General features: G+C 51.2%; 1 protein-coding gene and 2 long non-coding RNA genes across 3 annotated transcripts in view; 1 reads left to right on the forward strand and 2 right to left on the reverse strand.

Moving 5' to 3' along the window:
- Nucleotides 1-27,780, reverse strand: part of LOC309537035 — a 177,187-nt gene that overhangs the window by 72,352 nt on the left and 77,055 nt on the right. The window lies entirely within an intron of this gene.
- The window catches only part of LOC309536772 (uncharacterized protein), a 154,896-nt gene continuing 137,504 nt past the window's right edge, over nt 10,389-27,780 (forward strand). Inside the window, exon 1 of the mRNA XM_082231073.1 lies at nt 10,389-10,430. Coding sequence (XP_082087199.1) covers nt 10,404-10,430 — 27 coding nt within the window. The 5' untranslated portion in view covers nt 10,389-10,403. The remainder of the gene's footprint in view (nt 10,431-27,780) is intronic.
- LOC309538258 lies at nt 13,874-24,660 on the reverse strand. Its single transcript, XR_014222147.1, has 2 exons — nt 24,391-24,660; nt 13,874-14,238 (listed from the first exon to the last, which is right to left on the reverse strand). It is a non-coding gene; the product is annotated as an uncharacterized lncRNA (long non-coding RNA).

Here is a 27,780-nt window from a genome sequence, read left to right on the forward strand (position 1 = left end):
AGAAGCCATTGGCCTGATCTGCCAGACTCTTCTGATGTTCTTGTTGTTAGCAGAGAAATCCGAGGGCTCCCTTGGGCAAAAAAACAAGGACACCAGCCAGGAATACCAGAGCAAAACAGCAGCCAGGAGGCTTGGTCTTGATTGAAGACTGTCGCGACAGGACTCCCACCTGCCACCAGGTGGAACAAGATGGAAGCCCAGAACAAAAGAGAACCCAAACTTTGATTAGCTGTTAATCCCCATGTTACGCCCCCCCCAACTACATCACTCATACATTATGGTTACATCATGAAAGGGGAGGTCTGGTGGCAGGAATCTGAGCATCCTGGACCCTGCCCCATGGTTCCCCTTGCCCTCCACCAAACACCCATCAAGTGTAACAAAAGAGATATTTACATTTCCCTGTTTCCCAGCCAAGTTCATCACACCCTTTTGTCTTCATCTGGGTTTGTTCTTTCTGGAATGGCTACCTGTCTGGCACTCAGGTATCAGGATGCCAGGGATAATCACTCAGGCAGAGGGGCTGCTGAGGAGCTGAGCTCACCTGTCTATAGGAATTTCTGAAGTTTTCCCAGTGAGCCAGTACATAGATGCATTGATCAGTGAATTCTTACATTTTGTATTGTGCAGCAAAGGCCCTTTGAATGGATAGGAAGAAACTGTGATGAAGTGTTTTGTGGGGACAAGTCACAAAAGTCACAAAAGCGATTGTGCTGACTTTGGTAGTGGGCTGCATGTGCGTGATATCTGCTGGAGGGGCAACCCCCCCCCACCTATCCATAAATTCCTGCAACAGTTGAGCACTTTAGGAAAGGGCCCTCCTGTCTCTCTGGGGACAGGTGCGCAGCTGGCCTGGGAGGAGCTCAGGTCCATCCAGACTCCATGTCTAGACTCCGTCTTGTGGGCACAGCTGGGACCTTCCCTTCTGCTGCAGAAGCTCACCTGGAGACAGTAGAGGGTGAGGCTGGGAGAAGTGGGGTCCCTTTCAGAAGCGCCCCCCTCCCTCCCTCCCACTGAAGGCGCCAGCCCAGAGTGGCTACAAATGTGTGGCTTGTTGTTTATACCCTGTTGTTGTTCCTTGGTGGCTCTGTGCTGAGCTACGGCCCCCATTACCTGCCAGCCCCAGATTTGTAACGGCCTCCGGGGCATTCCGTCTTGTTAATGCTCCTGGTCTCAATCCAGCTATTTGTAAATCTTTCTCCCACAAGCAAGGCTTAAGCAAGGAGAGCTTTAATATGTAACACAATTTTTCTTTTTATAGCCTGTAAAGCAGCTCCTCCGGCGAGTAATGGATGGCACCTGGGACTGTTTTTATGGAGTAAACAGAGATTAAAACCATTCAAGACCCCATTTTTGCTCATTGTTCTGTGCCAGGCGCTGAACTACGTCCTCCTCCCGCAGAGCAGGGAGGGCTCAGCACGTGAAACGTGTCCATGGAGAAGCAGCTGCGGGATGAGAAAGGTGGCAAGGGGCAGGGGAAAGAGGCATGTGGGCATCCATCCATCATCTGGGGCGGGGGGCGGGTTTGTGGCAAAGAGCAGCCTGGTGAAGCACTGGATCTGCCCAGCTGTAGCAGCAGCAGCAAAACTGGGCTTGGGAATGTCCTGTTCCACAAGCCAAGCCCTGCAATGCCCTTTCACTCGCTTCACTTTTTCATAGAATCGTAGAGCTGAAAGGGACCCCGCAATGCTGGGGGGTGTTGCTCCAGCCAGGAGGACTTCCTGTCACACCTGGTCTGGAGCATCCTCACCCTGCGTGAGAGACCAGGTAGGTGGGCATGACCCTGGCAGACCCCATAAAAGGGGCTGGTCACTCAGCCACCACCCTCTTCGTCCTCTTGATACCATGCTCTCCTAATACTGATGCCTTTTGCTGTCTGCTGGCTCTCAGCCAGCAGCACATGGGCTTAATCCCCATATGGGATGAATTAAGACTCTCTTATGTAACTACAGGTTTAAGCCTTCAGGGATCCAACTGTGAACTAGATGTGAGTAAACTTCTCATTTCTTTTAAAGAAGATTGTTGTGTCTTTATTCTGTTAAAATAAAGGGATAAAACCAGGAATACACTCCAATCTGAACAAAACCAGATCGGATTGCTTAAACAAAGAGATTCAAACGAATCTACCAACTAGCTTCCTGCTATATATTGGGGGGTGTCACCCTGCCTCTGACTCACAAGCCTGAGTGAGGAAGGAGACTATTAAATCCATATATCCTTTCCTACTAGCCACAACAGTCCCACAGTCTGTTCCGTGGTTGAACAGCTCTTACTACCAGAAAGGTCTTCCTGACTTTTAGTCAGAATCTGCTTTCTGGTAACTTGAAGCCATGGGTTCCGGTCCTACCCTTCAGAGCAGAAGAAAACAAGCTTGTAAAAAACAGAGAGAATCCTGCCGGACCCTTTCGGACAATGAAACCAAGCGAATGCTCCCGTTCAGACAGGCAGGATCCGAACCGCGAGTCTCTGTTCTTGTGGAGCCTCCACCTTGGATGAAGCAGGAAATTCCCCCTCCGCCTTTGCTTAGCCCCTTATAAATATATCTTATTAACCCATATAATAAAAACAGCAGCAGCTGCATTATTGATGTGACACTGCCTCTTAAAAAATGCCCATTTTTAATCGGAATAGGGATTTACGAAGACTTTCCGGTCCTGCTGGATTTAAATGGCTTTGGAGAATACCTCTTGCAAACAAGGGGGGGGGTTTGCCTCAGACTTGGGTGGTCACTGCGTGTCCTGTCTAGGCTGTGGGGATGAAGGCCCCACCCCACCCGGATCCTAGCAAGGGGTCCCACTGGAAACACCCCCCCAACCTTCTCACTGTGTACGGGTGGTGTGACAGAGTGGGGCAAACTCCATTATTAGAAAAAATTATCTCATAAAGGTAAAGGTAACCAGGGGACGAAAGAAACATGGCGATTTTCATGCGATTTGGCATGGTTTTATTGTTCATACAAATAATGAAGCACATGGAAGAACAGCACCTGCAGCATATATTATGGTCTGGCTCGTATAAATTCGTCTTATTATTTTTTGATCCATTGCCATCCTGTAATAAAGAAAGCAGGGAAACAATTAATAGCAAAATAGATGCCATAATGAGAAACCGACTCAAATGTGAAGCGGGGGTCTTGCATATACACAGAAATTCCTTGACGGCTTTTTCCATTATCCTGCATTTTATTGATTTTGAATTTGCTTTAAGTCATGTTCTCCTTTTAGGTTGTCTTTGTATATACGGTTCCACCAAGAATTCAATGAAAATGGTTTTTAAAAAGAAGAAAGGACCGAGCCCCCCATATCACCAGGGGGGCACGAGGAGCCTTAGAATCATAGAAGTGTAGAGTTGGAAGAGACCCCCCCCCAGAGTCATCTAGTCCGGAGCTGGAAATCTGGGCTCCTGGACCTGTTTCTGTGACAGTGGTGGGTCCAGGAGAACCTTCAAGCGCTGGGCTTGTTGTCCGGAAGAGGCCGTTTCTGTTGCCCCTGCCTGACATCAATAGGCGGGGAGTTCCAAAGGGGAGCCTCCGCCGCCCCACGAGAAACAATCGAGTTCCTACAATTGCGGGACGGGGGTTATGGGGGGGGGGAACCTAAGCAGGGAGGGGAAGGGGAGTCCACCGGCTGAAGCCACCTTTTTCGTGCTCACGACCCTCAATAGGCAGGATGGGGGAGAGAGGGGTGCGAGGGGGAGAGGGCTCCTCTCGATGGGAGGCAGGACTCCCCCTCCTTGGCGCCCCCAATTCCCTTCTGCCACGCTGCGGAGCTGCCCCGTTGCTATTGGGTTTCGGGGAGCCCCCCGTCGTCCTCCCCGAGCGCAGGATCGGACCCGAAGCCCAGCCCGGCCTCCGCAGAGTCGTCGGGGGTGGGGGCGGGGGGGTGGTTTCCTGCCAACGAGCCGCCTCCCTTCGCACTTATCCAAATTGAATCCCATCAGCCATTTTATTGCCCAATCACCCATTTTCGCGAGATGATTTGGCAGCTCTTTCATCACCGGCGCCCGACTCAACCACTCCGAATCATTTTGCATCGCCTGCAAATTTTTATCTCTTCCCGGCCCGCTCCTCCTTTGATCCCCATCTCGGCACAGCAACCCCCCCCCACTCCCGGCAGTGAAGGGGACCAGCCTGCTCTCGTTTCATGGAGTCACAGAATGGTAGAGATGGCAGGGGACCCCCAAAGGCCATCTAGTCCAACCCCTTGCAATGCAGGAACCTCCAAGCTCTGCTTAAAAACGACCCAGGAAGGAGAGCCCGCCTTTCGCTTGTTTTCCTCCTTTGCTCTTCCACGGAGCAGATCCGATCAGGCGGTGGAGCGAAGACTCGAACTGGGGACCGTTCCCACCCGGCTGCCCTGAGAAACATCCTTCCTGCACCGCGGGGGGGGGTTGGACTAGATGCCTCGGGGGGTCCCTTCCGACTCTACCATTCTGTGATTCACTAAGGGAGCTGCTGGCGGTGGGTCGCCGCTCAAGATGACCTGGCCTTCCCCACAGAGGGCCCCACGTGCGCGCGCGCGCGTGGATGAGGAAGCCCGGCCAGCGCCCTGCTCAGCCAGAGAGGCCGTGGCAGGCAGGCGGGAGGAGAAGGAGCCTTTCCAAGCCCCTTGCGCGGGGCTTCCCTTGCGCCCGGTCCAGGGGCTGCGGTCAGGGCAGGAGGTCCGCATTTAACACCTCCGCGCTGGTCTCCCATCTGCCACTGGGCTGAGTTCGAGACGTTTACCTGCCAGGTAGCCTCGCCCGCCCGCCCAGCCACTTCGACCAGCATCACCGGCAGAGTTGCAGGCGCAGTTGTAAGAACTCGGTGGTTCCGTGTGGCAGCAGCGCCTGACCCTTGGAACTCCCTGCCTCTTGACATCAGGCAGTCGCAGCTGCCAAAAACAGCCCACCAAAGAGCTCAACGTGGCGGCTCCTCCTAGTTCTCCTTGGGTTGTCATCACACAACCCGGCGAGGCTGACTGGCTCTGGGGGCTGTGTGGGAATTTGAACCCTGCTCCCCCCGCCCAGGGCCTCCTCTGTCACTCTAACTGCGCCCACACCTTGAAAAGGGAATTTTATTTGGGGGGGGGGGGTGTCTTGGGAAAGTTCCTGGCCAGCCAGGAGGCTCTGCTGCCTGCACAGTCGGGGGCAGCAGCCAGGCTCCTGACTCCCAGTTTCTGGCACCCACGGGAGGCGAGGGGGCTCTGGGGCTCGGCTTTCCACGGGCAACTGCTCAGCCACTGTGAGAACTCCATTGCCGACTGGCCTGATCCAGCAGCAGGCTCTTGTTATGTTCGTATGGAGCCTCCAGGGACAGAGGCAGTCTATCTGGATTCCTGGGTTCTTATGGGCGTTTGGTCACTGTGAGAGGAGGCTGCCGGACCGGGTGGCCACCAGCCTGATCCTACAGGGAAACATTGGCCGCTGCCCGCCCCCCATGCCGTACCTTCCCCTGGAGAACTGGTCAGCCTGCTGCGGGGTGGGGCGGGCTGGTGGAGCCACACCCCTGCCGGGACTGAGCCCGCGGGCACCCCGTTGGCCAAGCCGGTGGAGAGTCTCCCTCCGAGCCTGGGCTCGACTCTGTGGAGCCTCGACATATCCCTCCCCGCCCTTCAGGCCCCTTCCCGGTGTGTCTCGTTAGTTTGCCCAAGCATGAAAGCATTTGAGCTCCTTTGAATCTCCTCGGCTCAGGTTTCGCTCAGAGTCTTTTCCGAGAGGGGGAGTCGCCTTCCTTTCATGCCAGCCCCCCCAGGGACCCTCCTCCGTCTTGTCTGCCTGCTGCCTCTTTGGTCGAGGCAAGGAATGCTTTATAGTTCAGCCGGTGAGGACGGAGGATGGAGGCGTCGGGCGGGCGGGCGGGGCGCTCACCAAAGACGCAGCCACCCCCACCTCGGCTTGCAAAAAGGATCTCTTCCTGCAAACGCACGGCTTTGTTCCCTTGGAACTGGGCAGACGGGGGTTGGACAAAGAGAGCCCCCCCCCAGCCAAGAATTCCCAAATGCCCCAGGAAGCAAAACTAAGGAGCAAATCGAGGTAGACCTTTCGTTCCCAGTCAACGTGGAGGCCGGTTCTTGTGCCGTTCAAGCAGGAGGCGAGGGCGAATTCCCTTCTTTTCCAGTTGGTCCCAATAGCTGCGTGTGTCTACACAGGCTGGCAGCCGCGGCTCCGCAGGGCTTCAGATGGGAGGCATTCCCAGCCTTGCCACTGGGGACCGGCCCTGCGACCTTTTGCCACTTGGCGAAGAGACCCGGGACTCATCGGCTGGGGAGCCCAGAGACAACAACGCCCCCCCCCTCAAGACGACTCCTGAGAAAGTCACCTCCATCTCGAGTCTGGGCACGCATTTCCCTGCAAATGTCAAATTCCGAGTCTGAGGCCGAGCTCCCTGCATTTCCCACAGAATATGGAGAGAGACATTATTTCTGACTTAATGCGCAGGCTGGGCAGGGACCCCCCCCTCTTTTATAGCCTTTTTAACATCAAAGGGAATGACCTTGTAGCCTCCAATATAATCCGGCGATAAGCTTGTCATATCAATGAGACGCGGAGTTCTCAGGCACAGGCTGCTCAGCAACGGAGACAGCCCTGCCATTCTGCAAGCCCCCCCCCCACTCCTCGCGGCAACCCCCCCCCCCAGTTCCCTCCCTCCCCTCCCCCACCGCCTGATGGGCCTGGATCCCTCCCTTGACAACCCACTGATGAGATAAGCTCCGGGAAGAAAGAGATTCAGCCTTCAAGCCCGCGTTGATGGAGGGGGGGTGTTGGCGTGGGAGAGGCAGGACGCCCCCTCCCCAATCTGCCAGGAGAGAAGAGGCTCGAGGGCGGGGGGACATTTCCTCTGGGAGAACCACCTCCTTCAGCCACGACAGCTGCAAATGGCCAGCCCCCCACCCTAATGACCCTCCTTTCCCTTTCCCTCCTGATATTTATGTCGATGTGGGGGGTCTTGGGCCCAGTGAGAGGACAGGAGATTGCTGCACTGGTCAGACAAGCTTCTTGCAAGACAGGAACTTCAGCTGGCCTTCGAGTGACCTCATCAACATCCCAAAAGAAGTTGCAAGAGGGGTGGGCCTTCCCTCCACCTTTTGGCCACCACCTGGCTGCAAGGTAGGAGAACAAAAGCCACTGGCCAGACTGATGGGAGACAGCAGAGCTGGAGCTGGAGGCACAGACAACTGTTCTGTGCTGGATCCAAAGCTACGAGTGACCGAGAAGCAGGATCTGTTGGGAGTGTCGATGCTGCGAGCCCCACTGTCCTCCGCTCAAGTTGTATCTATGTGGTGCTGCAGGAATTTATGTATAGGTTGGGGGGGTTGCCCCTCCAGCAGATATCATGCACATGCAGCCCACTACCAAAACCAGCAAAATCACTTTTGTGATTTGTCCCCACAAAACACTTCATCACAGTTTCTTCCTATCTATTCAAAGGGCCTTTGCTGCACGATACCAAATGTAAGAATTCACTGATAAATGCATCTATGTACTGGCTCACAGGGGAAACTTCAGAAATTCATCTAGACATGTGAGCTCAGCTCCTCAGCAGCCCCTCTGCCTGAGAGATAATCCCTGGCATCCTGATACCTGAGTGCCAGACAGGTAGCCATTCCAGAAACAACAAACCCAGATGAAGACAAAAGGGTGTGATTGACTTGGCTGGGAAACGGAAATGTAAAGATCTCTTTTGTTACACTTGATGGGTGTTTGGTGGAGGGCAAGGGGAACCATGGGGCAGGGTCCAGGATGCTCAGATTACGGCCACCAGACCTCCCCTTTCATGATGTATGAGTGATGTAGTTTGTGGGGTGTTACATGGGGATGAGCAGCTAATAAAAGTTTGGGTTCTCATATGTTTGGGGCTTCCATCTTGTTCCACCTGGTGGCAGGTGGGAGTCCTGTGGCCACAGTCTTCAATCAAGACCAAGCCGACTGCCTGCTGTTTTGCTCTGACATTCTTGGCTGGGGTCCTTGTTTTTTGTCCAAGGAAGCCCTCAGATTTCTCCGTTAGCAGTGGGAATACACGCATATAACCCCCAGGCACGACTCTGCCTGCCGGCCTTTATTCCAGGGAAATTGGACCTCCTGGGCAATCGCTGGATTCCCTGCAGCTTGCTGGGGTGGCAGGATCTAGCAGGCCCCCTCTCTGTGGGAAGCAGCTGGCCGGCAACTGGCTCCTGAGCCTTGGCTGGCGGCGACCCGCTCCTCTCATGACATTCACAATACTGGGGCGGATGTTTTATGAACTGGCTAATTGCAGCAATTTAACGGTGGCTGCGCTTACACAGTGGAGTTATTGTCCCAAAGTCAGCTGAGATGTGCTGCAGGCGGCCGGGCGGATGCTCCCCCCGCCCCCAGAGGCAGAACCGCCGCCACCCGCCGCCCGAGAGCTGTTAGGCAGGGATCCCTTGCACCACAGCGACCCACGTTGTCCCAGAGTCCATCCTGCTCCTCGGCAGTAAACCCGGCAGACAGCCGCTGCCAGATTACAAGCGCAGCCCATGTAATCTCTTCAGCTCTGCCACTCACTGCAAATCGGATTCACCAGCCATTGCCCCCCCCCGAAAGGGGCCTGGGAGAGTCTCTCCTTCAAGGAAAGCGGCTTCTCTCTCTCTCTCCTCTCCCACCCCCCCCCCGCCGTTTTCACAAGCTTCCTCCTTCCCAGTCCCATTCCATTTCCCAGGGGGCGAGATCCCTTTATGAGCAGGCTTGATGCTGCTTGGATATGTGCCCAGAAAAACTTCTCTCTTTGCCTTTCCCTTACCGTCTGGCCTGGGCAGAGAAAGCAGCCTGCAGGGATGCTGCAGATGGACACACACACACACACACACACACACACACACCAAGAAATAAATTAAAAAATTGTCCAGTAGCACCTTAGAGACCGGCTAAGTTTGTTCTGGGTATGAGCTTTCGTGTGCATGCACACTTCTTCAGATACACTGAAACAGAAGTCACCAGTCCCTTATATATAGTGGGAGGGTGGGAAGGGGTATTACTCAGAAGGGTGGTAGGAGATGGGTGATTGACTCAGTGGGTATGGTAAACCTGTTGACAACTGTTGTTGCTGTTTAGTTGTGTCCGACTCTTCGTGACCCCCTGGACCAGAGCACGCCAGGCACTCCTGTCTTCCACGGCCTCCCACAGTTTGGTCATGCTCATGTGATTCTATGATTCTATGTTGGTAGCTTCTATGACACTGTCCAACAATCTCGTCCTCCGTCGTCCCCTTCTCCTTGCGCCCTCCATCTTTCCCAACATCAGGGTCTTTTCCAGGGAGACTTCTCTTCTCAGGAGGTGGCCAAAGTCTTGGAGCCTCAGCTTCAGGATCTGTCCTTCCAGTGAGCACTCAGGGCTGATTTCCTTCTGAATGGAGAGGTTGGATCTTCTTGCAATCCATGGGGCTCTCAAGAGTCTCCTCCAGCACCAGAATTCAAAAGCATCAATTCTTCAGTGATCAGTCTTCTTTATGGTCCAGCTCTCACTTCCAGGCATCACTACTGGGAAAACCAGAGCTTTGACTATACGGGTGATGTCTCTACTTTTTAAGATGCTGCCTAGGTTTGTCATTGCTTTAACGATTGCAATTAGTCCTACAGGAAAAAGCAAGGAATAGTACTGTATGCAGATGACCAAAAAGCTTTAGCATATGTAATGAGACAAGAATCCAACATCTCTATTCACACACACCAAGAGTTCTTTTTAAGTCCCCAAAGGAGCATATGGGTAACTTTATTCCTATGAGGAATGATCACATTCTTGCTTATTCCATTTGTTGAATGCATACCCCACCTTCCTCCCAAAGGAGACCAGGGCAGAAAACAACACAGGATTCAGCATCTTAAAATCAATTCCAACACAGTCTCAATTAAAAGCAGTGATTTCCTTAAGTATAAGGAATGCAATGACTTTGAAAAGTTTTTTGCAGATAAAATCGCTCAGATTCGGGAAGAAGTAGACTCCACCGTGGGAGCAGGGCCGGGGCGGGAGAGTGCTAGAGTCCTGTCTAGTCAAGTTGAGTGGGATCAATTCCAATCTGTTACCTCCAAGGATGTGGACAGGCTGCTTGGACAAGTGAAACCAACCACCTGTCTCCTTGATCCTTGCCCATCCTGGCTTATAAAAGCTAGCCGGGAAGGACTGGGCGATGGGCTTCATGGGGTGATGAATGCTTCCCTCCGTGAGGGAGCCTTCCCAGACCCACTGAAAGAGGTGGTTATTAAACCGCTTCTTAAAAAAACCATCTTTAGATGCGGCCACGATAGCCAACTATCGCCCAGTCTCAAATCTTCCATTCTTGGGCAAGGTGATTGAGCGAGCGGTTGCTGAACAACTCCAGGCACGCCTGGAAGAAGCGGACCATTTGGATCCCTTCCAATCGGGATTCAGGCCTCTTCATGGGACTGAAACTGCCTTGGTCGCACTGGTTGATGATCTCCGGTGGGCTAGGGACAAAGGTGAGAGCTGTGTCCTAGTTCTGCTGGATCTCTCAGCGGCTTTTGACACCATCAACCATAACATCCTTCTGGACCGTCTTGAGGGGCTGGGAGCTGGGGGCACTGTTATACAGTGGTTCCGCTCCTTCCTCCTGGGCCGTGTTCAGAAAGTGGTGGTGGGGGATGAGTGTTCAGACCCCTGGGCTCTCACTTGTGGGGTGCCTCAGGGTTCTGTCCTCTCCCCCATGCTTTTCAACATTTACATGCGGCCGCTGGGAGAGATCATCAGGAGGTTTGGGCTGGGTGTTCATCAGTATGCGGATGATACCCAGCTCTACCTCTTTCAAATCAGAACCAGTGAAGGCAGTGAAGGTCCTGTGTGAGTGCCTGGAGGCGGTTGGAGGTTGGATGGCGGCTAACAGATTGAGGTTGAATCCTGACAAGACAGAAGTACTGTTTTTGGGGGACAGGAGGCGGGCAGGTGTGGAGGATACCCTGGTCCTGAATGGGGTAACTATGCCCCTGAAGGACCAGGTGCACAACCTGGGAATCATTTTGGACTCACAGCTGTCCATGGAAGCACAGGTCAAATCCGTGTCCAGGGTAGCTGTTTACCAGCTCCATCTGGTACGTAGGCTGAGACCCTATCTGCCTGCGGACTGCCTCGCCAGAGTGGTGCATGCTCTGGTTATCTCCCGCTTGGACTACTGCAATGCGCTCTACATGGGGCTACCTTTGAAGGTGACCCGGAAACTACAACTAATCCAGAACGCGGCAGCTAGACTGGTGACTGGGAGCGGCCGCAGAGACCACATAATACTGGTCTTGAAAGACCTACATTGGCTCCCAGTACATTTCCGAGCACAATTCAAAGTGTTGGTGCTGACCTTTAAAGCCCTAAACGGCCTCAGTCCAGTATACCTGAAGGAGTGTCTCCACCCCCATCGTTCTGCCCGGACACTGAGGTCCAGCACTGAGGGCCTTCTGGAGGTTCCCTCACTGCGAGAAGCAAAGCTACAGGGAACCAGGCAGAGGGCCTTCTCGGTAGTGGCGCCTTCCCTGTGGAACACCCTTCCAGCAGATGTCAAGGCGATAAACAACCATCTGACTTTTAGAAGACATCTGAAGGCAGCCCTGTTTCTGGAAGCTTTTAATGTTTGATGTATTATAGTATTTTAATATTCTTTTGGAAGCCGCCCAGAGTGGCTGGGGAAGCCCAGCCAGATGGGCGGGGTATAAATAATAAATTATTATTATTATTATTATTATTATTATTACTACTACTACTACTACTACTACTACTACTACTACTATTATTAAAAGGGTGTTGGTACTCACCATGAAGTTGGTGCCACACAGTAAGTGCCACACGTGGGGCTACCTTTGAAGGCGACCTGGAAACCACAACTAATCAAGAATATGGCAGCCAGACTGGTGACTGAGAGCGGCCGCTGAGACCATATAACACTGGTCTTGAAAGACCTACATTGGCTCCCAGGATGTTTCTGAGCACAATTCAAAGGGTTGGTGCTGACCTTGAAAGCCCTCAATGGCCTCAAAGGCCCAGAATACCTGGAGGAGCGTCTCCACCCCCATCGTCCAGCCTGGACACTGAGGTCTAGCTCTGAGGGCCTTCTGGCGGTTCCTTCACTGCGATAAATGAGGTTACAGGGTACTAGACAGAGGGCCTTCTTGGTAGTGGCACCCGCCCTGTGGAACATTCTCCCATCAAATGTCACGGAAATAAATAACTATCTGACTTTTAGAAAATACCTGAAGGTGGTCCTGTTTAGGGAAGTTTTTAATGTTTGATGAATTATTCTGTTTAATATTTTGTTGGGAGCCGCCCAGAGTGGCTGGGGAAATGCAGCCAGATGGGTGGACTATAAATAAATTACTACTACTACTACTACTACTACTACTACTACAGCAACAGCAACAACAGCAACAACATTTTTGGGGGGTGGGAATGGTGCTGGTACTGAGTACCCTCTAGTACCCCCATAAAAAGTACTTTTGAAGAGGGTCTTCCGTGGGCCCTGAATGTTCCTGCCTCCAACCTTGACCCAAAGGCGTAGAAACCTCTCCTGCCAGGCCCTCTCCCAGAATAACTCAGAATGGGTGCAGGGTCAAGTGTCCAGAGGCAACAAAAAGTGAAATGCAGCAATAGGAGAACCCAGGAAATCTGAAATTGGTGAGGAATCCAATACATAATGGGCAGCTTATCAGTAAAGTGCTCTTCAGATGAGTCACCAGTGGTCTCCACTGGTCCCTGGGTTGGGCAGGATCCCAGAATTGGGGGAATCCAGTGAGCTTTCTTTGCCCCCGTAATAGAAGTCTAGTGTCCAGATCAGGGGAAGTCATAGTCCCACTCTATTCTGCCTTGATCAGACCACACCTGGAGTCCTGTGTCCTGTTCTGGGCACCACAATTTAAGAAGGATGTTGACAAGACGGAACATGCGCAAAGGAGGGCAACAAAGATGACCAAGGAAACTAAGTCTGATGAGGAAGAGTTGAAGGAGCTGGGTATGCTTAGCCTGGAAAGGAGGAGACTTAGGGGCTGTGGGGACTTCGGGCCCCACAATAAAATATTTGAGAGTGCTGGGTCCCCACAAAGTTGATAGGCATTCCTATTCAAATGGTGTGTGTGCATCATGTGATCAATTATGTGGGGTGGGGCTTACCTGAGCCACCACATTATTTTATTCAAGTTGGCACCCCTGGAGGAGACTGAAAGGAGATATGAGAGCCACCTTCAAATATCTCAAGAGCTTTCACATGGAAAACGGAACAAGCTTGTTTTCTCCTGAAGGGTAGGACTTGAGCCAATGGCTTCAAATTCCAACTACTGGTAAACATCAGGAAGAACTTTCTGACAGTTAGAGCTGTTCCAGAGTGGAGAAGTGGTGGACTCTCCTTCCTTGGAGGTTTTTAAGCAGAGGTTGGATGGCCACCAGTCATGGAGGCTTTAGCTGAGTTTCCTGCATTGCAGGGGGTTGGACTTGAAGACCCTCGGGGTCCCTTCCAACTCTGCAATTCTATTATTCTTTTAGCTGCTGAGCAGTTCCACAACTGGGCTTCCACTCATGGGAGCCTAGTGATCTGTTTGAGTTCCAGTGGGGCTGCACAGGGGCAGTGGGGCAGAGCCTGTCTACATGTGCATGTGCAGAGACGCAGGTCAGGTGCTCACCAGAGGGACCCCCGGAGCCCAAGGAGACCGCAGGCTCTTACCCCAGGAGGACCCTCATGGATGGTGGAACCAGGCAGGGGTTGGCAACTGGCAGCCCAGCTAGCTGTCAGGCGCACCCCCAGGTTGTCTCCACCTTGTGTGGGTGCTGGGCTCCCGCCTCCTTTCCTGTTGTGATTTTCTAACACACACTGACTCGCACGAGAGATCCATGGCCAGTTCAGAACTGGGGAGTGCAAGAGACACACAAGAGTTCTCTTTCGCTTGCTCTGCTCTCCTCAAACACATAGACACCCCGCCGGCTTTATGGAGCTTTGTAACAAATGTCCTTGCACCAAAAAATTATTTACAAGTCAGTGTTGCTTGGTAACAAGGACTCCCCCAGCATCTGGCTCGATGAGAAGCAGGTCTGTGGAGACTCACGGACAGGGGGTGGGGTGGGGTCCTGATGCCGCTGGTGCTGGGGCTCTTTGCGTGGAACTCTTCTGAGAAGCTTCAGACCAGCCTCTGTCTCAAAGGCAGCTCACAGGTGGAGGAGGCTCTTGGGGGGAGCTGGGCCTGGGGGTCTGCTCTGGCCTCCAGCATAGCATTGGAGAAATGGAGAACTGAAAGGGTCACCACGCCTCATATAGTCCAACCCCTGCAATGTAGGAATCGCAGCAGAAGAAAGCAAAGAGAGGGAAGGGATGGAAGTCAGGAGAGAAGGAGAGAAGAGAGAAGGGGAGTCCCCACTAGTCAGACTCCCAAAAGAGTCTGCAATATTTTCCATCAGAGCACACCCTATATAGCATGGCTGTCCAACAGGTCGATCGCACCCTAGTGGTTGTGATTTTGTGATCTCCAACTCAACAACTTTGGCTCACCCTTCCGCCTTCCGGAAAAAGTTCATCAACAAATTTGGCCACTCAATCCAATGGGTAGATCACTGACAGTTTATTTACAGTGGGAGTAGATCACAGTCTCTTGGAAGTTAGACACCCCTGCTATACAGTCATACCTCATATTACATTTGCTTCATGTTACCTTTTTTCAGGTTGCGTCCTGCAGCAACCCGGAAGTAGTGGAAAGGGTTACTTCCGGGTTTTGCCACTTGTGCATGCGCAGACGTGCAAAATGGTGTCATGCGCATGCGCAGAAGTGGCAAATCGCAACCCGCATGTGCGACGATGCGGGTTGCGTTCCTTTCATGTTGCGAACTGGCCTCTGGAATGGATCCCGTTCGCAACCAGAGGTACCACTGTATTGGGAAAATACGTCCCCTTGGCTGCTTATTTCCTGCCCAACCTCTTTCTGCCACCTCTGCACCTCACCATCTCTCATCCAAGCAGAATTCTTGAAAGCCCTTACGCAACCCAACTGTGGGAATGTTGTGGATAGTAGGAGAGGATATATTGATGAAATATATTATCCTTCCTCACTCACACGAGTGAGCTAGTGGCAGAGCACATTCCCTTGTACATATCAGGATGCTAGTTGATGGATTTGTGAGAACCATTTGAGTTAAGCAATCCAGTCTGGCTTGTCTAGGTTGGATTGTTCCTGGTAAGTTTCCCCTTTTATTTCCCTCATAAAAACAATAATGACCCAACAGTCTTCTTTGAAAGGTAATGATAATCATAGAATCATAGAATCATAGAGTTGGAAGAGACCACAAGGGCCATCGAGTCCAACCCCCTGCCAAGCAGGAAACACCATCAGAGCACTCCTGACATATGGTTGTCAAGCCATAAGGTTTGATAAGGTTTACTTACATTCAGTTCGCAGTATGGTCATGAAGGAAGGCCTTATCTTGTAGTTACAGTTACAGAGAAAAGTGTGGGTTCACCCTCTGTGAGAGATGAGGCCATGTGCTGCTGGCTGAGAGCCAGCAGACAGCAAAAGGCAGCAAGAGTAAGAGGAAGCAAGAGGAAGAGAGCAAGGGGAAGATGGCTGGGTGACTAGCCCCTTTATAGGGTCTGCCAGGATCCCGTCCATCTACCTGGTCACATGCAGGGGGAAGATGCTCCAGACCAGGTGGGACAGGAAGTCCTCCTGGCTGGAGCAACATCCCCCTGTGTGTCCACTCTGGGCAAACAGGAAGTGTTGTACTTGACTGCTTCAGTGATGTTACATCCCCCACAACTTTATCTGCCGTACTTACAGAGTCCTCCTTGAGCCTCCTCTGGAGTTGCTCTTCACTCCAACAGTCAGTTGCAGGTTCCTCTGAAAGCGGATCTTGCAGTTTCGCGGTCAGGCCGCGCTGATAACAGGCTTTGCAGAATTTCTACCTCAAGTTCTAAATGGGCACAAAAGAGAGGGGCTTTGCATGGGGAAGAGGCCTCTTGGGGCTGCTTCCCAGAGGATCACAGAGCTGTGGAGTTGGAAGGGAACCCAAGGGTCATCTAGTCCAACCCCTTATATCGCACCACCACCCCCCCAGCAGCAACCACAAGTAGCAATGGCTTTTATGTGTGCTCAGACCTTCACATCATCACCCCAAAGAGAAATGCTTCGCAACTGGGGCAGCTCACCTGGCAATGGGGAGAGATCAGGTATTGTTGTGGTACGTGTGTGAGGGTGCGGGGTGTGTGAGTGAGTCGGCCCTTCAGTGGCACACTCAAGGAAGCATCGCAGGCAGAAAGGCAAGGCCTCAGGCTCCGACCTTGGTAGATGGCAACCAAAATGGCCAAAGGCCTGGAAACGATGCCTTATGAGGAACGGCTAAGGGAGCTGGGCATGTTTAGCCTGGAGAAGAGGAGGTTAAGGGGTGATATGATAGCCATGTTCAAATATAGAAAAGGATGTCACATAGAGGAGGGAGAAAGGTTGTTTTCTGCTGCTCCAGAGAAGCGGACACAGAGCAATGGATCCAAACTACAAGAAAGAAGATTCCACCTAAACATTAGGAAGAACTTCCTGACAGTAAGAGCTGTTCGACAGTGGAATTTGCTGCCCAGGAGTGTGGTGGAGTCTCCTACTTTGGAGGTCTTTAAGCAGAGGCTTGACAACCATATGTCAGGAGTGCTCTGATGGTGTTTCTTGCTTGGCAGGGGGTTGGACTCGATGGCCCTTGTGGTCTCTTCCAACTCTATGATTCTATGATTCTATGATTCTAGATCTGATACTGGCCAGCAGGCCTTGCCCTCATCTTTCTCTCTCTCTGCCTCTCTCTGCCAAGGGGTCCAGTTCAGGGTGGGAAAAACTGGCGCTCAGCCCCCTCCCCTTGCGGTGCCCTGAAGCAAACTCTTTCTGCTCTCAGGTTTTTTTTAGAAATCTGATGGTTTTCTAAAATTAATTGGTTCATCAGGGAGCCAGCAAAGATTCTCGTGAAACAATCTGAATTTTCCTTTTCAATAAATGGCTTAATCAGTAGGAATCCTGGCTTTTTGATTGAGCAATTTGTTAGAGGAATTTAATTTTATCTCAGTGCAGGGGAACGCCTTCCGGCTGGGGCTGCTTCCTGGGGCGGGCGGGCGGGGTGGTGGTGTATTATTACTAGCGCAATCAGGTACAACATTTTTCTGTTGCTGAGAATGGACCCCCTGGGGAATGTGGCTACAGACCTGCTCTGGAGCTTCCTCCCCTTGTGTGTGACCCAGATAGATGGGAGTGACCCTAGCTGGCCAGAACAAAGGGCTGGCCACACAGCCACCTCTCTCTTGGTCTCTTGGACTCTGGGCATGGCTCAGCCTTCACAGAGGATGGAGCCCACAAGCAGTCTGAGATGTAGCTCACACTTCCTTTGACTGTAAACACAAGGGAAAGCCTCCCTTCAGATTACTGCTGTGAACTGAATGTGAGAAAAACTTTATTCTTACTTTGAAAGAAGACTGTGCTGTGTTATTATCCTTTTAAGAGGGAAATAAAAGGGGGAACGTACCAGGAACAATCCAGTCTGAACAAGCCAGACTGGGTTGCTTAATTAAAGGAATCTAACGAATCACCAATGGAGAAAGCCAGAGAGTTCCAGAAAGACATCTACTTCTGCTTCATTGACTATGCAAAAGCCTTTGACTGTGTTGACCACAGCAAAGTATGGCAAGTTCTTAAAGAAATGGGAGTGCCTGATCACCTCATCTGTCTCCTGAGAAATCTCTATGTGGGACAAGAAGCTACAGTTAGAACTGGATATGGAACAACGGATTGGTTCCAAATTGGGAAAGGAGTACGGCAAGGCTGTATATTGTCTCCCTGCTTATTTAACTTATATGCAGAATTCATCATGCGAAAGGTTGGGCTGGATGAATCCCAAGCCGGAATTAAGATTGCCGGAAGAAATATCAACAACCTCAGATATGCAGATGACACAACCTTGATGGCAGAAAGTGAGGAGGAATTAAAGAACCTTTAATGAGGGTGAAAGAGGAGAGCGCAAAATATGGTCTGAAGCTCAACATCAAAAAAACGAAGATCATGGCCACTGGGCCCATCAACTCCTGGCAAATAGATGGGGAAGAAATGGAGGCAGTGAGAGATTTTACTTTCTTGGGCTCCATGATCAGTGCAGATGGTGACAGCAGTCACGAAATTAAAAGACGCCTGCTCCTTGGGAGAAAGGCGAAGGCAAACCTAGACAACATCTTAAAAAGCAGAGACATCACCTTGCCAACAAAGGTCCGTATAGTAAAAGCCATGGTTTTCCCAGTAGTGATGTATGGAAGTGAGAGCTGGACCATAAAGAAGGCTGATCGCCGAAGAATTGATGCTTTTGAATTATGGTGCTGGAGGAGACTCTTGAGAGTCCCATGGACTGCAAGAAGATCAAACCTCTCCATTCTGAAGGAAATCAGCCCTGAGTGCTCACTGGAAGGACAGATCGTGAAGCTGAGGCTCCAATACTTTGGCCACCTCATGAGAAGAGAGGACTCCCTGGAAAAGACCCTGATGTTGGGAAAGATGGAGGGCACAAGGAGAAGGGGACGACAGAGAATGAGATGGTTGGATGGTGTTCTTGAAGCTACTAGCATGAGTTTGATCAAACTGCGGGAGGCAGTGGAGGACAGAAGTGCCTGGCGTGCTCTGGTCCATGGGGTCACGAAGAGTCGGACACGACTAAACGACTAAACAACAACAACAACGAATCACCAACTTGCTTCCAATAAGTTGCAAAGGGAGTGTGCTCTGCTGTTTACTCACTAGCGTGAGTGAGGAGGGATAATATCAAAACAATGTCATCTCCTACCTTCCTTGACATTCCCACAGTCTGGAGGCTGAAGCATGGTGGTGGTGGGGCATATTTGTGGAAGATTTGCAGGAAACCACGATGACGCTCTTTGTTTTCATCCCTCTTGTTCCTCAGGCAATACTTGCAGGTAGCCCAAGCCACAGGAAAAGGGTGTGGTGGGTTTCAAAAGAGGAAGCATCTCTTCCAGGTGACCCCTGGCTCACTGGACACTTGACTTTGCAGGCCTGGGAGGGGGCCCCCAGCCCACCCCCTGCATGGGATTTCCTCCAGAATAGGCCTGCTGCAGGACCCCACGTGGATAGAACTATGGATTCAAAGAACCACAGAGCTGGAAGCAAGACCAGTCCCGGCCCCACCCTCCAAAAATGCAGGTATTGCAGCTAAAGAACCTCTGACAGGTGGTCATCCTGCCTCTAAAACCTACAGGGAAGATGAGACCACTCAAAAAGCTCTTTGTGGTGTTACGGAAATTCCGGGGGAGGGGGCACAGCTTTAAAGTTGTTACAATGTTACTGATACCGTATTTTGCCTGAATGTATCCTTTCAACTTGACAGCTCAGGGAAGATACATAGCTTTATAAGTTTGTAGAAAATCCACACTTTAACCGACTCTCCTCATTCCAACACCATTTTGGTCCTTAAAGAAAGGTGAATTTGGGCTCCACCTCTGTCCATGAACCAAGAAGCGGGAAGTCACTGTAGGCAGCAGGAACAGGGCATCCCGCCATTATTCCCCAAGCGTGAGAGCACAGACAGGGCCCCCCACCCAGGGAGTGGCCAGGGGGCAACACTAGACAGTTGAGCAAGTCAGGTGTTCTGAAAGCCCATCTCCAGACAAGTCCTGAGGGCAAGGAGATGTCAAGAGTTTCATTGTTACTTCTGTGATGGGGACTTAAGAGGTGTTGGGAAAGGTGTGTGATCAAGTGACCTCATGCTGAACTGGTGTAAGCCTCCCCCATTTGTGACATGCTAGTGATGTAGTGATGATGTATCAATGCTGCCGTTCGAAGTGTATTCTGGGGGAAAGAGAGAAGTTTTAAAAAAGGAGGTCACTCCATGCTCAGGGTTCTTACTCCTGGGGGGACCTGTTGCAAAACAATTAAAATCATGGTCTACTGACTGCTCTTTTGCTCCAAATTGCTTGGCTGCAACTTCCATCTTTTACTGACTGCATAGACCCTCAGGGGACTTGCACCCTGACGAGCTGGGCTGTTGGGTAGTCTCTCACCCCAGAATTTTTCCTTAACAGTGATGTTAAGGAATCTCAGAATCTCCTTTCTTGCAATTTGAATCCACTGGGTCAAGTCCTGTCCTCCCCTGTAGAGCAGCAGAAACCAAGCCTGCTCCACCTCCCATGGCACAGCCCTCGAGATCTTTGGCTACTGCACAGTCTTCTTTCCCCCTGGCTAAACAGACTCAACCCTTCTTCTTCTAAGACTTGGTTTCCAGATCATCTTGGTTGCCCTCCTCTGCACACTCCTCTGGCTTGTCAATACCCTCTTTAAAGTGAGATGCCCAGAATGCTCAGTGGCTGCCAAGCGAGGGCAGAAAGACCAGCGCCCCCCCTGCTTTACCAGCCAACTCCATGACTCAGATTTCTCCTGCATGATGGGATGAAAGAAGACACACACACACACACACACACACACACACACACACACACACACCGATTCACCCACCATGCCCTGGCTTGACAGAGCCCATCAGGAAGTCCTTCTGACATCACAAAGGCCACGAACTACGCAAGTGGAGCATGTTGTTCCCCTGCCTGGTTCCGCGTCTCTCGACACGCCCGTCCGCCTGTCGTTTGCATTCATGTCAAGCTCTTGAGCTCTTTTAATAATTGAAAAAACAAAACAAAAAACATGCACCGTGCGGAAGAAAGGCAGCCATGTACCACCTCGGTTAAATTTTAATATTTGAAGTTGACAGGATGGCAGAGCGAGGGAGAAAACAGATTTCTCTTTAAAAGAGTTACCCAGGCCTGACAAATAAATAAACAATAGCCCAAAATAAGCCGGGGGGGGAGGGGGAGCCTGGAAGGTAATAGGATGGCAAACTCAGGCAGAGTGGGAGATGAAGGAAGCTTCAAGAAGACCCCACAATTCTTTCCACAGATCTGTCCTACAAGAGGAACATGACCCTTAATTAATCTTAATGATATAAAAAACCAGAGCAATGAAGAGAAGGTAGGACCTGATCTCTCTCCATCCAGCTCTCTCATGTCCTGACAGTCGGGCTGGTCCCCAGTATTAAGATGTGGCTGGAAAACAAGGGGTTAACTTTTTATGCAGATATTTGCAGGTGGCTGTTGTTGTTGTTTAACTGCCTTAGAAAACCAGCAGTACAAAACTCCCCACATTTTTTTCACTCTGTGGTTTGCCAGGTGGGTCATTGAGAGTCCCCTTAAGGTAAAGGGTAAAGGGACCCCTGACCATTAGGTCCAGTTGTGGCCGACTCTGGTGTTGCGGCGCTCATCTTGCTTCATTGGCCGAGGGAGCCAGCGTACAATGTGGCCAGCATGACTAAGCTGCTTCTGGCGAACCAGAGCAGCGCATGGAAACACTGTTTACCTTCCCGCCGGAGCGGTACCTATTTATTTACTTGCACTTTGACATGCTTTCGAACTGCTAGGTTGGCAGGAGCAGGGACCGAACAGTGGGAGCTCACTCCGTTGTGGGGATTCGAACTGCCGACCTTCTGATTGGCAAGTCCTAGGCTCTGTGGTTTAGAAGACAGCGCCACCCACATCAGCAAAGGGAAAGAAGAGGACCTTCTTCCTGAGGTCGGGTGTTATGTGCTGCTCACCCCATAATGGGATTCCGGGAGCCACTGGTCCCCACCAAGAGGCTATCGGTGGCTTCTAGCAGGAGGCTATCAATTTCACTAAGGAGGAAGTGTTAAGTTGTGGGCGAACATAGCAGACGACACAGCGATTCTTCAAAAAGCTCTTCTTTATTCAGATGTCAGAACAGAACTAAACTGAGGGGCTCAGTCAGCCTGCTTATATAGAGCTCCAGAACAATGTAACTGTTGCCATTTTCTAAAACTATCCAATCACTGAACGTCACTTTTCGATCCTTCATTTGCATACAAACTATCCAATCACTGAATGTCACTTTTCGATCCTTCATTTGCATAACTATCTACAGTATCCCCCTGCTGGCCCAGGGTGAGAACTTCAGTACATAACAGGAAGTGTGGGCCACTGGGAGGCCTCAGAGGACTGGGCTCCCCCCTGCCTTCCACAGATGAAGGGCTGGTTCAGATCCACATTAGCCACACTGAACTGCTGAGGCAGCCTTGAGAGTTTCAGCCCTGGGGCTGTTCTCCAGGCAACCTTCTCTCCTTACCTCCATCTTCTCTGAGCCATGGCTACTGGCGCATCTTCTGAGGCTTCCTAAGGGAACCACAGAAGGCTGCTGCTCCACCACCAGGTCTGGACTCCTCAATGGGATCAGGATGTGGTCTGGGTGGTCAAGGCAGGGCCAGATTGAGGTTTGATGCGGCCCTGAGCTCCTGAAGGTAATAGGGCCCTTTCTCTGTCCAGCTGACCTTTGTCAACAACAAATTGTCACTGTTTTTTGTGTTGAATATATGCTATATGGTCATTGATAGACCTCATAGGTAGCTAAAGCCATTTGCACATAACAAAATATGTATTTTATCAAAGTAATTGTTGAACTGAAATACAATTAAGAAGTATATAAATAGTGAAATACAATTAAGAAGTATATTAATAGTGAAATAATTATTAAGCTCTGACTTGAAATGATTTTTTTATTCATAACAAACTTAATAATGCAAACCCATTGGCATTTGGCAATAACAAAAGTTCCTTTAGAAACACAATTTACAAAGACTCATAATCTGGTCTCTAGAAACTTGCTATAACATGAAATAATAAGAGCAAACCAGTAATATTTTAGGGAGCAGGCTAGCAGGCGGGACCCATAACTTACATCAGTGAATAAGAGGAAGAAGAAGAGGAGGAGGAGGAGGAATTTGGATTTGATATCCCACTTTATCAGTACCCGAAGGTGTCTCAAAGCAGCTCACAATCTCCTTTCCCTTCCTCCCCCACAACAAACAGTGGGGTAGAGGGACCTCAGAGAAGTGTGACTGGCCCAAGGTCCCCCAGCAGCCACATGTGGAGGAGCAGGAAGCGAACCCAGTTCACCAGATTACGAGTCCACCGCTCTTAACCACTACACCACACTGGCTCTCAACACAACACAGCCAACACAACACAAAACACTGTTGCTGTGTGTAGGCTTTATATTTTGGAAATGCACATCCAGTTTTTTCCCCCTTAATTTTTTTGGGGGGCCCTCAAGAGTTTGGGGCCCTAAGGTAGAGCTTGTTTAGCTTATACGTAAATCCGGCAGTGGGTCAAGGGGGGGGGACACGCAAGGTGTCCATGAGACACAGCACTTTGCAGAGGGGGTTGGGACAGAGGCGGCTCCGTAAGGAGGTGGACTGAGGTGGGCCATTGAGTGGCAGTTTCGGGAGGGGGGGCCACGAAAGGTCTTAGGACTGTAGCGGCATTGGGGTTCTGGCATTGGGGTTCGCTGCGGGGCCCCACAGCTCTCCCTCAGAGCAGGGATGCCAGTGGACCCTGCAGCTAATACTACACAGGTCAGGACCCATATTTCAGAAGAGGGTGATTGACCTACCTGGGGGGGGGAGTCTGTTAGGGGAGGAGAGGACATCTGCCCCTGGGGAGCCCTGACTTCTCCCTAGCGAAGTCGGCAGCAGCAACAGCGCCCGCCCTCCAGATCTCACCTTCCTCCTCCTCCTTCCTCCTTTCTCTTTTGCCATCCAGCTTGCGCTCCCGGCTTTGCCCTAGCCCCAGACACCCCAGACATGCTTGTCTTCATTTCAGAGGCTTACGTGGGGCTTAGCAGGAGCCTGATTCTAATCAGCCTGCAGCTCATCGGGAAGAAACTGCACTTGCTGCCAGATAAGGCCGCTCACATCCCTAACTCAGCAGCTTAGCCAAATGGGTTTAAATGAAAGAGGAGGAGCTGCTGAATGGAAGGGGCCTTCTCACCTGAATCCCCCCCCCCCGCTCCCATCAGAGCTCCCTCCCTGTTTTCAGCCTAGCTGAGGTTGAATCCTGACAAGGCAGAAGTACAGGAGGCGGGTGGGTGTGGGGGACTCCCTGGTCCTGAATGGGGTAACTGTGCCCCTGAAGGACCAGGTGCACAGCCTGGGAGTCATTTTGGACTCACAGCTGTCCATGGAGGCGCAGGTCAATTCTGTGTCCAGGGCAGCTGTCTGCCAGCTCCATCTGGTACGCAGGATGAGACCCTCCCTGCCCGCGGACTGTCTCGCCAGAGTGGTGCAGGCTCAGAGGGAGGCCGTAGCTGTAAAGTGGTACCTCGGTTTAAGAAAAGCCCTGTTTATGAACTATTCAGTTCACGAACTCCCCAAAACCAGAAGTAGTGTCCCGGTTTGAGAACTTTACCTTGGACTAAGAATGGAATCCGAACGGTGGAAGGGCACCTGTGGCGGGAGGCCTCATTAGGGAAAGCACACTTTGGTTTAAGAACGGTTTCGGTTTAAGAACGGACTTCTGGAACAGATTAAGTTTGAGAACCGAGGTACCACTGTATATCCTCCTACCTGCCTGGACTCACAATCACATTCTCTTCCTCTTCTCCACTATGACAGCAACGCCACAACATCGGCAGTCTGAGCTCCAGGCTCCAATTTTAAGCAAGACTTAAGCATGTCTTCGAAACCGAATATTCCATTTTAAGCCCTCCTGAAGAAAGCTGCTGTATCTGTTAGTCTTCAACAAATATTCTGAGAGAGTAAATGCTATTTTTTACCTTTTTACAAGATTTAAAATAATAAAGGGGGTGAAAAAGGGGGAACACCAGGAGAATCCAGCCTGCCAAGAAAGCATCCTGGATTGTCTTAAACTAAAAGGCTGAAACTGGCCTATCTAAGCTTCCCTTTTATGATGCAAATGGTGACACACTGCTGAACTCACAAAGTGAGGGAGGGAGGGAGGATAATCTCTAAGAAAGATGCCCTCTCCCAACATCTATTCGCATCCCAACGCACAAGTGCTGAGGGCTTCATGCAGAGAAGTGAGGGGGCTTTTGCAGGGGCTCCAATCCTCAGAATGAGTTCTGTATTTTCAGGTGCTAATTTACGGACCAGCATCTTAAAAAGCAGAGACATCACCTTGCCAACCAAGGTCCGTATAGTTCAAGCTCTGGTTTTCCCAGTCGTGATGTATGGAAGTGAGAGCTGGACCATCAAGAAGGCTGATCGCCAAAGAATTGATGCTTTTGAATTCTGGTGCTGGAGGAGACTCTTGAGAGTCCCATGGACTGCAAGAAGATCAAACCTCTCCATTCTGAAGGAAATCAGCCCTGAGTGCTCACTGGAAGGACAGATCCTGAAGCTGAGGCTCCAAGACTTTGGCCACCTCAGGAGAAGAGAAGACTCCCTGGGAAAGACCCTGATGTTGGGAAAGATGGAGGGCACAAGGAGAAGAGACGACAGAGGACGAGATGGTGGGACAGTGTTCTCCAAGCTACAAACATGAGGGAGGCAGTGGAAGACAGGAGTGCCTGGCGTGCTCTGGTCCAGGGGGTCACGAAGAGGCGGACATGACTAAACGACTAAAGAAAAACAACAACAATTTGGGGACACGGGGAGCAGAGGTGGCAGAAGAAGCGTCAGGCGGGAGGGCTGAGCCAACCCTCAGGCAGTTCTGGTGACCCAGCACTTCATGACAACACCAGGAGCCCCCTTGCGCCCCCCTCCGGGCCTGGCGGTGGGTCTGAGTGAGCTTACCCTCCAGCACAAGGCAAATGGGCCGGCAGTGGCCACTCCTCCCTGCTCTTTGAGAACAGCTGCATGAGGTCAAAGGCAGCACCGGATCAGAGTAAACTGATACTGTAAATGGGACTTGGAAGAAAATGAGGAGGCGGAGGCGTGGGGCAGAGAGGCTGCTGCCATGGCAGCTGTGGTGTTTAGCAAAGCCTATTGGGCAGTGAGTTTTCTTCCCACAAAATCACCCTGAAAAACCTCCTTGGAAGAGACAATCTATTCCAAACAGCCCCCAGTCCTCTCTCAGAGATCTCCCTATTCTTCTTTGCAATCGATAATCCATTAAACTGCAAAGAGTCTTCTTGGAGTTAAGGCCAGCTCCTTCTCTCTCCCTCTCTCTCTCTCCAGCCACACCCCCTTCCAGGAGAATGATGCCCCAAAAAGGAGCTTTCAAGACTCTCCCTTTGGAGTTCCGTCCAGCGATGGGCGCAGAAGGAAGGCGTTTCTTTCTGAGGTTCAGCAAGAAGAAGCAACTAGAAAGAGCAAAAGGGGGTTTTCTCCCCCGCCCCCTAGTAAATTACAGCTCAGAGAGAGCAAATCAGGCGCACCCTCTTGAGCAAAATGCTTCTTGTTCGTCTCTTGCAGAGCAAAGTGAAGTAGCTTTCCAAAGTTTCACAAATGCAGCAGGCAGCCCAGGAGTAATATATGAAGTTCCGGGGTAGAGACTTAAATGGGAGAGGCCCCCTGTTTCGAAATACTCTGTCCTTGACGAAGGAATAGAAATTGGCTTTCAGATGAAGCCCGGTTTCAAACCTTTCTCTAGAGGATGGCGGGGGGGGGGGGGAGAGAAGAGTCCTGGGCACTGGAGGCTGAGAGTGTGGTGGCCACTTGGCAAAGCCCCTCCACCTGTGAAATCTACTCGGAGTCGAGAGTGGATTTCATGCTCTTTATTCAGTTCATAGTGGTGAGGAGGAACGGACGTTCCCCCAGAATGTCTGCTTTATATAATTCTTTACACAATGGGCCCCACGTGATTGGCTAATTCCGGGATTCTCCTGTAGGCCAATCAGGTTGCGGATTCACTTCCACCTGGAGCTGGATTGGGTGGCTCCTGTAGAATAATCAGACTGCTGCATTCTGGATCCTATTGTTCTAGGACCAATCAGACTACTGCATTTTGGATCCTATTCAACTCAGTACATAACAACCTGTGGAAATGAGACTATTTTAGCCTTTAGGACAGGGTGGGTCTTCCATGAAATGAATGAAGGAGGCCAAGAAGCAACTTCAGTTCACATTGCTGAAAAGGTTTGGGTCTAATAGACCCCCTTTGAGTGGTATGACTCAAATGGATTCATTTTTCATCGGATTTATTTCAAGAATCCCAAAGTTTTGAGAGTCATAGAATCATAGAATCCTAGAGTTGGAAGAGACCACAAGGGCCATCGAGTCCAACCCCCTGCCAAGCAGGAAACACCATCAGAGCACTGCTGACATATGGTTGTCAAGCCTCTGCTTAAAGACCTCCAAAGTAGGAGACTCCACCACACTCCTTGGCAGCAAATTCCACTGTCGAACAGCTCTTACTGCCAGGAAGTTCTTCCTAATGTTTAGGTGGAATCTTCTTTCTTGTAGTTTGGATCCATTGCTCCGTGTCCGCTTCTCTGGAGCAGCAGAAAACAACCTTTCGCCCTCCTCCATGTGACATCCTTTTATATATTTGAACATGGCTATCATATCACCCCTTAACCTCCTCTTCTCCAGGCTAAACATGCCCAGCTCCCTTAGCCGTTCCTCATAAGGCATCGTTTCCAGGCCTTTGACCATTTTGGTTGCCCTCCTCTGGACACGTTCCAGTTTGTCAGTGTCCTCCTTGAACTGTGGTGCCCAGAACTGGACACAGTACTCCAGGTGTGGTCTGACCAGAGCAGAATACAGTGGCACTATTACTTCCCTTGATCTAGATCAGTGTTTCCCAACCTTTTTTGGGCAAAGGCATACTTGTCTCATGAAAAAAATCTCGAGGCACACCATGTTACAGCCCCGTGACGTCAGCGCGCAGCGTCACGCCGGGAGGGACGCACAAAGGAGGGCGGGAGGGCGAGCGGAGGCAGCGGCGAGCCCCGTTCCTCCCCATCCGCCCCATTCCGTGCAAGGAGCGCGAACAGGTGTGAGAAGGGGGTCAAACCTGCGGGCCGGCGCCGGGGAACCTCCAAGCTTTGGGGG

This window comes from Podarcis vaucheri (genome assembly GCF_965113315.1).
Source record: "Podarcis vaucheri genome assembly, chromosome: 7".
In the NCBI taxonomy this organism is placed as follows: Eukaryota; Metazoa; Chordata; class Lepidosauria; order Squamata; family Lacertidae; genus Podarcis; species Podarcis vaucheri.